The sequence below is a fragment of the Engraulis encrasicolus genome, chromosome 4 (genome assembly GCF_034702125.1).
Source record: "Engraulis encrasicolus isolate BLACKSEA-1 chromosome 4, IST_EnEncr_1.0, whole genome shotgun sequence".
NCBI classification, from domain to species: domain Eukaryota; kingdom Metazoa; phylum Chordata; class Actinopteri; order Clupeiformes; family Engraulidae; genus Engraulis; species Engraulis encrasicolus.
In genome coordinates, this window is record NC_085860.1 from 32,971,451 (window position 1) to 32,983,635 (window position 12,185).

General features: G+C 44.2%; 1 protein-coding gene across 4 annotated transcripts in view; it reads left to right on the forward strand.

Moving 5' to 3' along the window:
* The window catches only part of slc25a22a (solute carrier family 25 member 22a), a 49,666-nt gene extending 39,673 nt beyond the window's left edge, over nt 1–9,993 (forward strand). For all 4 annotated transcript variants that reach the window (XM_063197248.1, XM_063197246.1, XM_063197249.1 and 1 more), the window contains exons 8-11: nt 1,995–2,139; nt 2,670–2,824; nt 5,539–5,614; nt 8,484–9,993. In XM_063197248.1, the coding sequence (XP_063053318.1) occupies nt 1,995–2,139; nt 2,670–2,824; nt 5,539–5,614; nt 8,484–8,637 (530 nt within the window). In that variant the 3' untranslated portion in view covers nt 8,638–9,993. The remainder of the gene's footprint in view (nt 1–1,994; nt 2,140–2,669; nt 2,825–5,538; nt 5,615–8,483) is intronic.
* Nucleotides 9,994–12,185: the final 2,192 nt, after the last annotated feature.

Consider the following 12,185-nt stretch of genomic DNA (forward strand, 5'->3'; position numbering starts at 1 on the left):
ATCCTCACACATGGGATGTGTCTCATTCACACCCCGTACACTACAAGAGCTCTGTGGAGCACCTAAAGGGGGATGGGTGAGATGAGCTGGTTACTATGGCTGTCTGATGGTCCTGATGCAGTGTTACCATAGCAACAGAGGTATGTAGTAATGGTGATAAGTGTTGCTATGCCATAACTTAGGGAGTTGAATCTCAATAGCAATACCAACAATGTGTGTGGTCTCCCTACATCCTCATCCATAGCTGATGTGTCCTTGAGCAAGTAGCCTCCTGTAACCCCACATTGCCCCAGGGACTGTAATCAATACCCTTGACCTAAATTATCATTTTCGCTTTGTGTAATAGCCTCAGGTGCTAAGTGCAATTTAATGTAGACTAGAGCAGAGTAGAATAGAGTGACCTTTTTGATCCCAAGGGGAAATTAAGGTGTCTAGTAGCCGGCCCATCCGTGGCTTAAGCTAGATTTATGCTTCGGACGCATAGAATCTGCGTCCGTCCGTTTTCTGTCTATGCGAGTCCACGCCCCCCTCTCAGAGGCTCTGCGCCCGTCGTCGAGCGCCTCGAAAAAATTCTAACTATCCGTCGGACGGACACGGAGTACGCAGACAAAAAGGCGCTATGATTGGTCGTCTCGCTACTTCCTTGTTCTGTTCTTGTGGCAGCGCAATGCCAGTAGTTTGCGAGAGCAGAGCTGTATTCTGTTAAACTTTATTAATGCCTTGTGTGTAAATGTGTGTAAATACACAAAGCTACAAGCTAAGTAACAAACAATGCATCAGTTGAACACTCATGGCACAATGCCTGCGGTTTTACTACCGTTCCTCCACCGAATGTAAACACACATCGGCAGAATCAACTGTCTCTACATGCTTGCATTTTCTGCTCGTCAAAACAGACTGGGTATGTAAAATAATGATACCAGTGCATTGCCTTTGCAATTTGTGTGAAAATACCTAGCTAACCGGGATAGAAAGCAACATTGCTTAATAATGACCGCAGTGCTTACAATGTAGTGAAAGTAGCCTAATCGCGCAATTTCAAATGTGGCTCGCGACGAGACCTCGGACCTCGCAGAACTCGCAGATGCATGAATACAATGTTGGTTTGTGGCCACTCCCACGCGAGTTTTGACGAGCGCAGTTGCAGAAGTCTAATCTGACCTTTAGTCGACTGTGCACTGGACTGCTACGCGGGCGACCCGGGTTTGATTCCCGACCTGGGTCATTTCCTGATTCTCCCCCGTCTCTCTCTCTCTCATTTCCTGTCCCACTCTTCACTGTCCTGTCTAAATAAAGTTGAAAAAAAAACCCAAAAATATTTAAGTGTCTAGTAGCTTACATTAATACAGAACATTGCAAGACAGGCAAACATAAAGCACAGATGCAAAACGCACGTACGAACATTAAGAAGACCGATCATGGGGACACCTTGCCATTAAGCCGGGGACCTGGTTCGATTCCAAAACAAGGCTTGGGGGAGGTTTCCCAATCCTCCCCCATCTCTTTCCTGTCATTATCCTCAGTGTGCTATATCAAACAAAGGCACAAAAGCCCACATAAAATAGAAGACGGGTCAAAGTCAAACATGTCACAAAGCCCCTCATGCATGTGTATGTAATGATGTGTCTTCTTCGGATGTGATCAAAAAGAAGACTGACACCATAAAAGCCTAACAGAACCAGAATGGGCAGCCGGTTCTTTTTGTAATACACTCACAATATGAACAAAAAACGAACCGAGTCCTTTTGCTCTCGGATCACTTTTCGGTCCTCTTAAAGAGGACTGAGTTTGGTTCACTGAGTTTGGGGACTAGGTGTGGTAAAAAAAAACCTTAGTGTAATGTCCTGTAATGTAATGCTGGTGTTACTGTGTGTGTGTGTGTGTGTGTGTGTGTGTGTGTGTGTGTGTGTGTGTGTGTGTGTGTGTGTGTGTGTGTGTGTGTGTGTGTGTGTGTGTGTGTGTGTGTGTGTGTGTGTGTCTCCGTAACTCCATAGCTGCCCAGAGGAAGCTGATGCCAGAGACGGTGGCCCCCGGGGCCGTGGAGTTTAAGAGCCCCACCGCCATGCAGATCACACGGGAGCTGCTGCGAGAGAAAGGCATCGCCGGACTCTACAAGGGCCTGGGGGCCACGCTGCTCAGGTACACACACACACACGCACACACACACACACACACACACACACACACACACACACAGTCTCTCTTCCTACCCTGTTCTCTCCCCCTCTACCTTTTCCTCTCTCTCTTTTTCTCTCTTACTCTCTCTTGCAGGTACACACACATACACACACACACACACACACACACACGCACACACACACACACACACACACACACACACACACACACACACACACACACTCAGTGTAGGCCTACTGTATACATTCACACAGCCATATGACTCCTTAATTTCCATAATGTGTTGCACATTTTAGTGTTGTTTGTTAACCTCTTTTTGTTTTGCTCTATTTCATACTTTTCTTTTTGTTCCTTTCTCCCTCCATTCTTCTCTCTCTCTCTCTCTCTCTCTCTCTCTCTCATTTTCTTACTCCACCCCACTTCTGCCCCTCCAACCTGCTCTCCTGCACTCTCTCCCTCTGTTTCCCTCTCCCTCTCTCTCTCTCTCTCTCTCTCTCTCTCTCTCTCTCTCTCTCTGTCGCCCCCTGCAGGGATGTGCCCTTCTCCATTATCTACTTCCCTCTGTTTGCCAATCTGAACCGGCTGGGGAACCGCGGTGTGGAGGGGCCCGCCCCCTTCTACGTCTCCTTCGTGTCGGGCTGCCTCGCAGGCAGCACCGCCGCCGTGGCCGTCAACCCCGTCGATGGTGAGAGCTAGCGCCACCTAGCGTTGTCTACACCGCCACTGCACACCTTTCTTCTAGCCCTTTAGATTTACAACAGATGGTAAAACGTAAGAATAGGGTTAACGTGTTTGTCACCGATACATTTTTTTCAATTAATTTCCTCTGTATGCCGTATGTGACTTAGAAGGCATGTTTTAAGGGTCACGGATATTAATTTGTGACCATACTTTTGGTTATGCTGACGGAAACTAGTCAGTTTATTCTAATTATCAAAAATATGACCATGCATTTGATGACGTATACATACAGTATTTGTTAAGGGGTTGTACACTAGTCCTATAAGCTCAACTGCATCAGCACTTACAACATGTCTATCAAGTAGGGCAAAGGGATATTCAGTGTTCTCTCACCCTCTCTTTGACATGACAGTCATTTCTTCATTACTGCATCTTGTCTCAATTTTGGGACTGGCAATAAAGAAGTGAATTAATACATCTTAACACCACTTCCGTGACCCACTCAGGGTCCGTCTGCGACCCACTTCTGGGCCCCGACCCACCAGTTAAGAAACAATGCTGCAATGAATGAAGTAGTATATAGCGACTCCAACCTCTAGTACATGGGTGGTTGACGTTTAAGGGCGTAACGTCAAAAATAAAGCACTTAGTGGTCCGTGGAATTTTCGCCAAATTTTTGCCATTTTTGAGAAAATGTGTCCTGCGTCAACACATTGCATAGGCATGTCACACCGCAGGAAAAAGGAAGTCGGACCACAGGAAATTCACTGCATTATGGCCATTTTAATCCTTTTGTATACATGACTGACATCTGAGCTCATGCAAACTTGATAATGATATTGTGTTTAATCTTAATATGTGTTTTCATTTATAAAAAACTTTTTTTCCTTCTATAAGAGCAGTCACACCACAGGACACCATAAAATGTAACCTAAGCATTGCGTGACAGAAACATTGCAATACGAAGACATATTAAGAGGTTAATAGTCACCTTAAGCTTCCACAGCACTCTCCAATAACTGAGGTACTGACTGGTTAGGAGCCAGTCTTTAAGACCCTTGTAGTTGGCCTTGCAGCTGCCCGTTCACAAACATTGACATACATGTCACCCCACAGGACGCAATTTGTGTTACGAAATTGAACTTGTAGTTAATATTACTGTCTTGAGTTTTTTTCACATTCACATATCTTAATATAAATGATTCAAGCGAAAGGGAGTTTTTCCTCACCCCTGATGCCACCAGGGGCCGCACCTGAGCGCCCAATCTCTGTGTGACTATCTATGACTTATGATAGGCCCAGCCACTATGGACCTTACGCATCTAAGAATCCTGGTCCTAACCTACGTTGACCTTATGACTCTACAATCTCTGTCTATCTCTTCTTCCTCTGCCTTCCTACTATTTCTGCCTCTCCTCTATACCTCTCCTTTTAAATCCATCTCTAACAATGATGTTTTTTCCCATTTGTTAAGCACTTTGAGTTACATGCCTTGTATGACACAGTGCTATACAAATACAATTATTATTATTATTATTATTATTATTATTATTATTAGTATAAAGTTAATATTTATGCAATCATGCCAAATGCTTCATACATTTTTCAAAATGTTGTTGGTTAATTTATATATATATTATATTCCAGGTTTCATTAATGTTACAGTCACACCGCAGGATATTTGACATATAAACCTTTACATAAATCTTAACAAAAATGTTTCTTCTCATCTAAGACTAATATGAAACATAATGTATCACATCTTCTTCCATTGACATTTGTTTTTTAAAGGAAAAATAACAGTTTTGTAGGTTTTTAACCAATGTTACGAAAAACAAGGCGTCACGTCTCCCACCCAAATACACCATGACATGAGAGTTAGGTAACATTTAGCCTGGTTATCGCGGCTGTAAAGCTGATAGTACAAGCTTAGGTTGGCGCTCATGTGCCAACCGATTTCTCAAGTATGCCTCCAGATCATACAGAAGCTACAGCCAATGGCTCCTCTCATTCTGGCAATGTGTATGTTGTGATTTTAAGGTAAAGTATGTGATTTTTAGTATTTTATCTAGCCTGACAGGTCAGACCATTCATTTTGAATTACAGTACTTTGTAATTCATGTATGGTCTGATTACGCTTCTCTTGGGAGGGTTTAGTCGTCCTCCAGACAGCGAATAAGCGAATAGGTTATATGTTCATATGTTCTGAACGTCAACTGTCAGCGATTGGTTCACTCATTTCAAACCAGAGCTGAGCTCACTCCTCCTACTCAAGTGCTCCAGGGCATTGAGGATCCAGACCAAAACTGAATTAATGTGGTCTGGTAAAACCAGGCTATAGTTAATCAGTGTGCAGTACATTTTGAAAATATATGGCTAAAATTGTATTTTAAACATGAATTTAAAGGGAAACCCATCTGGTTGGAGCGTGCTCACTCATGTGTTGTCATCTGGTTAAACATGTTGCCTGTTTCTGTTGACCCCGGAAGCTGGTAAAGCTTGATGGCGTCATGATGCCATTTCATTTCTGCCAGAGACAACATACGGTTATTATTACTATCAGTATTGTGATGTTTTGATGTTGCACCTTATTGCATAGCAAGTTTCTCACTTGTGTGTGTGTGATTGTGTGTGTGTGTGTGTGTGTGTGTGTGTGTGTGTGTGTGTGTGTGTGTGTGTGTGTGTGTGTGTGTGTGTGTGTGTGTGTGTCCTCTGCAGTGATTAAGACCCGGTTACAGACTCTGACCCGAGGCGGTCAGGAGGAGGCCTACACTGGAGTGAGCGACTGCATCAGGTATGTATTAGCCACACGTCACTTCCTCTTTGCTACGCTCTGTGTTTGTGTGTGTGCGCGTGTGTGTGTGTGTGTGTGTGTGTGTGTGTGTGTGTGTGTGTGTGTGTCTGTTTGGCTGTGTGAGGCTTCACGTGTTCTCCATGTGCATCCTCAAGGGAGTTGGTAGGCAGGTGTAGGCTGGAGGGTGTAAATTAGAAGTCTGTGTGTGTGTGTGTGTGTGTGTGTGTGTGTGTGTGTGTGTGTGTGTGTGTGTGTGTGTGTGTGTGTGTGTGTGTGTGTGTGTGTGTGTGTGTTTTGATGGCAAAGCCAGAACACAAGAGTGTGAATCAGTTGTGTGTGTGTAGTGTGTGTGCATGTGTGTGTGTGCCGTGTGTGTGTGTGTGTGTTTATCGTGTGTGTGTGTGCATGCGTGTGCGTATGCGTGTGTGTGTGTGTGTGTGTGTGTGTGCTAGGACAGGAGGGTGTGAATTGGGAGTCAGTAGAGCCCTGTTCTGTTCTATTCCTGTGTGCTACCGTTCAATATCTGTGGCCCAGAGATAGGAGAGCACAGTGACACAATGACAGCACACCCCAAGGGCCACCTGGATGTCACCACCCTGAATGGTGGCAAGGGTGTGCATGTGTGTGTGTGTGTGTGTGTGTGTGTGTGTGTGTGTGTGTGTGTGTGTGTGTGTGTGTGTGTGTGTGTGTGTGTGTGTGTGTGTGTGTGTGTGTGTGCGTGCGTGTGCGTGTGTGTGTGTGCGTGTGTGTGTGTGTGTGTGTGTGTGCGCGTAGGACAGGTAGCTGTAATGAAGAAAAGGGCATAGAGCCTCAGGTTTGGCACAAAGGTGTGTGTGTGTGTGAGTGTGTGTGTGTGTGTGTGTGCGCGGGCACCACTGCTAGTGGAACACAACCCGGACCCCACATGCACAATCCTGGACCCCACATGTTCTGCCCCCTTTTGCTGGGGTAGTTAAGTAAAGTGTAAAAACATTTCCTCACTGACAGGTCAGGGTTAGGGACTGTTTTAGGGAAATGCAGCTATTGATTGGGTTCATATGAATGGAAGGGCCCCACAAAGATATTAAGATTGGGGTGTGTGCGTGCATGTGTGCGTGCGTGCGTATGAGTGTGTACATGTGGAAGATGGCTTGGGCAGGGCATCCCTGAGGGACTGAGCATATCTCCATTTGCAGATACTGTGCAACAAAGACAGCTGTTGGAGAAATGCTAATATTGTGTATCGTGTGTGGTTCTGTGTTTGTGTGTGTGTGTGTGTGTGTGTGTGTGCGAGCATGTGTATCCCGTGATCATTCTGAAGGGGGCATATAACCATGTGTGTGTCTGTGGGTATTTTAGTGTGTGTTAGCTTGTGAGTGATTCTACGATTCGCCTGAGATTTTGGCAAAAGCAAAATGTCAATTATCAGTATTTTTTTCAACTAAATGACCTAGATGTTTACAGAGTGTATATATTTCAGTTTCCAAACAAACAAATTGCCAAGCTGAATATTAAATCATTTGATAAATACTCTAATGAAAGCGAACATTTGCTTGATTATTTTGTCAACAGTGTTATGGACAAATACTTTGTCATTTCAAACATATATAAAAATACTACAGAGTTGAAACAACATACGTTTGAAAGTGCTTATGTCCCTTAGCAATAATGTTGTCATTAATCTGTGCAACTGATATAGAAAATGTGATTGTTGAGTTTCACAAGTAGGATTTTATGATTCACTGTGATACAGACTGACACATTTTTCATTATAAATCCCTGTAACGCCTGATTTGAATTTAGTCACCCTCCTTACACAAGACTTCCTTCTCCAGAGATAATCCCTAGTGTCTGTTCATAGGATTTTTCCAACACATAAGGGATCAATAGCACAAAAACACTTTCAAAACAGTCAACCGTGTTACTCAACTGTGTTACGGTCAACAGTGCAGGGGAACAAGTCGGCACTTTTTTAGGAGAAAAAAACAGAGCAGACAAACCCATCTCCCTAGAACACAAATTATTTTGTTTGTTTGTCTGTCAATATGGAGATAAATTGGCAAAAACATACTCCTCCTCAACTGTCATAGCTAATTGTAACACCATTGACGGTAAGACGGCTTGACATTTCAGCCATTTTTATGGTGTTGTGCTAACTGAGGACACCTTAATCAATTAATGTATTTGTATGCTTTATCTGTGTTTTTCTACATGTGATTTCTAATTCAGATTCTTATGAATATGTTGATAACACAGTTGACAGGCAATTTTCCCGCTATGAGAACATGAAAAAGAATGGATTAAATTATGGAAGGATGGAGCTCAAAACTTACCAAAAAATCTTCCCATATCCTGCCAAAGAGGTTATGACATCACGTGATGTTATTCGTATGGCCTAAGACCAAACCATTACTGATTTATGGAGGTGGTTTCAGACCGTGACACGGTTAACACAGTTTTCGTGGACACACACAAAATGGCAAATTTCATGTATAATGGAAAGGACAGTGGTCTTTCTGACAGTTTTGTCATATTGTGATGATTACTGTGAATCAACATTTGCAATCGTCTTGGGCAAAACAAGTTTCTTTACATGCTAATATGAAGACTGAATCTGACATTTGGAAAACAGGACGGCATGAAAACACCCAAAACCAGTATTAAATATTCATTCTTGCTGAGGGAAATAATGCCATGTCTACACTTTCTGTATTATATGAAAGATAAATGTGTGCTAATGTCCAAAACATCATTGGATGCAGTTAATAGTTAGTGGAATTGGCAAATAAAATCCATGGACTTAAAAGCGCAGTCGAATCGTAGAATCACTCTTGTGTGTATTACATCTTCTGTGTGTGTTATTAACCCCCTCCCTTGTGTGTGTTTACAGTAAGATCCTGCGTAACGAGGGTCCCACCGCCTTCCTGAAGGGGGCGTACTGCCGTGCGCTGGTCATCGCGCCGCTCTTCGGCATTGCCCAGGTGGTCTACTTCCTGGGCGTCGGCGAGTTCATCCTCAGCTACCTGCCAAAGGGGGAAAAATAGCCAATCAGCTCTCTGCTGCCTATACCTAAGTCCCACCCACTCATCCATCCATCCACCGCCCTTGACAAACCCTCTACCACCTCCTCCACTCATCTTTACACTACCCAGGATGCATTGCGCCGGGCCGGACCCAACCGAACCGAACCTCGGCCCCGCCCTCATCTCATGACAAAGAGTGCGTGTGATTGGTGCAAAGTCAGGATGTGAAGAGGAACCGCCCACTTTTGGAGTGCTTTTAACTTTTTATTTGTTATTTTTGTGTTTATTTTTTTGTTTTATGATTCATTTCGATTTTGTCTCGTTTGTGGTGTTTTCTGTGTGGCTGTGGAGTTGAGGTTGTGTGGTATTAGCCAAGCTGCCTGTGGCAAGCCATGTTGCCTGGCTGCCTTTAGAGAACTCGTTGCCACCTTGGCTCCTTTTGATTGGCTGGAGTTATTCAGACTTGCACTCTGATAGGCTGGAACTCTTTTCCTCCCCATTTGGCTGTAGACTAAGAAACCTGTCCCTCTCTCATAACGCCATCAGTCTTTCCACTTTCTTTCCCTTTTCCTCCCTCTGCCTCTCCCTCTCTCTCTCTCTCCCTCTCTCTCGCTCTCTCTCTCTGTTTTTCTTTAGCTCTCCATTCAATTTTTAATGGTGCTGCATGAAAAGGAGAAGGTTAAGCAAAGTCGCTGAAACGCACATGCACACTCGCGCATACACACACACATCTGAGGGACTGCAAGCCCCCATTGTATCAGTCACACTTTAACAAAGGCAGTGTCTGAACAGAATGGACGGATTTGACCTCTGAGGTCCTTTATGGTCCCTCAATTTTAGCCGGTGTGATTTGGTCCTCTGGTGCTTCCATAGCAGTCTGCGACTTTTCAGACAGCACTTAAAAGATTTTACCACAGATGAAATTAAATCAGATTATTCTGTAGTTATAAAGTTACCCTACCTTTCCATGTCACCACATCAAGGTGAAATGTCCAATGAATCATAGCTTTCCAGTACATTCCAAACCGTAGCTTAGTCTACTGGTAAATGGTACTTTTAGTCTAGCGGTATATGATAACTAGTATTTTAATTGGAAAACCTATTGCAATGGATTCGTATGTGTTTTTATGTGTTATATTTTTTAGCAGAGTTTTTAACTCCTGCACATCTCATATCAGCTAGCCTAATTTGGCCCAGACACAGACGACAAGATCTTTTGCAAGTGTGTGTGTGTGTGTGTGTGTGTGTGTATGCAGGCGTACTGGATATGTGTGCCTTTGTGTGTGTGTTTGCCTGTGACTAATGAGCGCCATCTGGAGTAGGATGCTGCCCTGGCGTGTGTGTGTGTGCATGTGTGTGCATGCGTATGTGTGTGTGTGTGTGTGCATGTGTGTGCATGCGTATGTGTGTGTGTGCGTGCGTGCTTGTCTTTGTGTGGACAGAGCCTGCCACACCACGTGCAGTCTTTGTGGAGTGGCCTCCTTCAAATTTGTGGGAGAGATGCAGAGAGGCCTGACAGAGAGAGAGAGAGAGCGCTAGAGAGAGCGGAAAGGAAGTGGACAGCACTCCAGACAAGTCAACTTCCTGTTCAGGAAATCATGAGTGGCCCATGCTGCCATCACCATAGCAACGCAACCAACGAACCCCCCCAAAAAAAGAGTTGTCTAAGTAATGTGTCGGTGCTGTGTCACTATGGTAAATGCCTTTGGTGTTTGTTGTTTTGTTGTTATTTTGTCATTGTTTTGGTTTGTGTGCTTTTGAGCGTAAAGCTGCCGTGCCGGGTGGCATTGTGTCCCCCAGGTGTGTGTGTGTGTGTGTGTGTGTGTCGGGACTCGATGCACCCCAGGACGCCTGGCCTGTCACTGGTCGCCTGGCTCGGAGCTCAGGGTGACCTTGAAGGGGGACGCCCGGCCCGCATCATATCCTGTCACATGACCACACCCCCTTGCCTGCCTGGCACCCAGGGCGTCAGCACGACCCACAATGCACCAGTGCTGAGCCTCTTTCTGGCACTAAACTATCGGACGGGGAGACAACCTGATTTATCCTTTATTCCTTACATACGATAAATATATATAAACTCACATATATCTATATACATATATCTATATATTTGTATCTATTTGTTTCGAATGTGTCTGTGCTGCGCGTGGATCTCGTTAATTCACTTTTATTGTATATATGCAAATGATATGAAGTCTTGTGTTTGCTTTCTTGTTGATTTTTGATGGATCTTGTTTTGGCTGTTGCTGATGTATTCTTTGATTTTGTTTTTGTTTGTTTCTTTAAAAAAGCTTTTTTGCACACCTACCTCTCCCCCTTCTCCCTGTGTTGGAAGCTTTAGTTGAACCTTTGCCCTTTGACATATTGGGAGCAGGAGGCAGAGTGTTGAGAGAGAACTTGAAGGTAAATGGAGCAGGCTATCGACTGCACTAACCCAGTGGGCTAACATGTTAGCTTTAGCCACCTCACCACACTTGCTGAGGTAAGCTGTCGTCAGCACTATCCCAGCAGCGGGCTAACATGTTCAGAGAGCTTTAGCTGTATTAATAAGACACCTTATCACACCTGCTGATGAACTGTCTTCAGTGCGTTCAGCAGATTTTAGCGTAGCACATCCTTGCCTTTTATGCAACGGTACAAGCTTACAGGCGAGTTGAATGCTAATGGTTGGTGTATGTATCACATGCATGGTGCATGGAGCTGTGTGCTAACGGCTAACTTGTTTGGCCCTTGTTGACTACTACTAAAACTAAAACGCTAGCCTGGCTCATTTTCAACATACTAACTACTAAAACATACAATAGGGGCAACAGATAAGGGATAAAACAAGGGAGATCGGCTCACCAACATAGAATACTTGCCGCATTGACCCAAAGAGCTTCTATTAGAGTAAGATATGTCAAACTTCCATCCTTCTTCTCTTTCTGTGAGCTTTGGTGGTGGCTGCGTGCTACCGCCATCTATAGTGCTAAGGGAACTCCATTTATTCTCAACTGTAAGTCTTCAAAGGTCTCCTAACCAAAGGTATCCTAGAGGGGCGTTCACCTTAAATCGCATGGATCCCGGAAAAGTACGAGCTTGAAGCATCTTACTCTAATAGACGGTCTTTGGTTGACCTTTGTATTGGAACGAATGGCTCAAGTGAGATCGCCGCCATGTTTAACCGGTATAATCAGAGAGAGTAGAGATATATATATATACTTAAAGAATCTCTGGTATATTGCTGCCATCAGTCGGTGACAAGGTGATATACACATTGCCCATAGGTGGCGGTAAAACAACATCTATGAAAAACATTGGATACCGGACCGAGATGGCGGCACCCAATGTTAGGCTACGCCAAAAGGCTTAATGCGGCCTCACGTAGTGTTCTATATCTATGAGATCGACTAAAGAGATTGCGAACGCTTGATTGACCTTTCAACTCTGACCTCTGACCCTTGTCTCCTCATCTGCATGGTTCACCACCACCTGCCCCCGAATCCAAACATTCCAGCGGTGAAATCATCTCGTGTGTATGTTTATTTTTGTTTGTGTATTTTCAGATCATGGCTTGAGCTTTATTG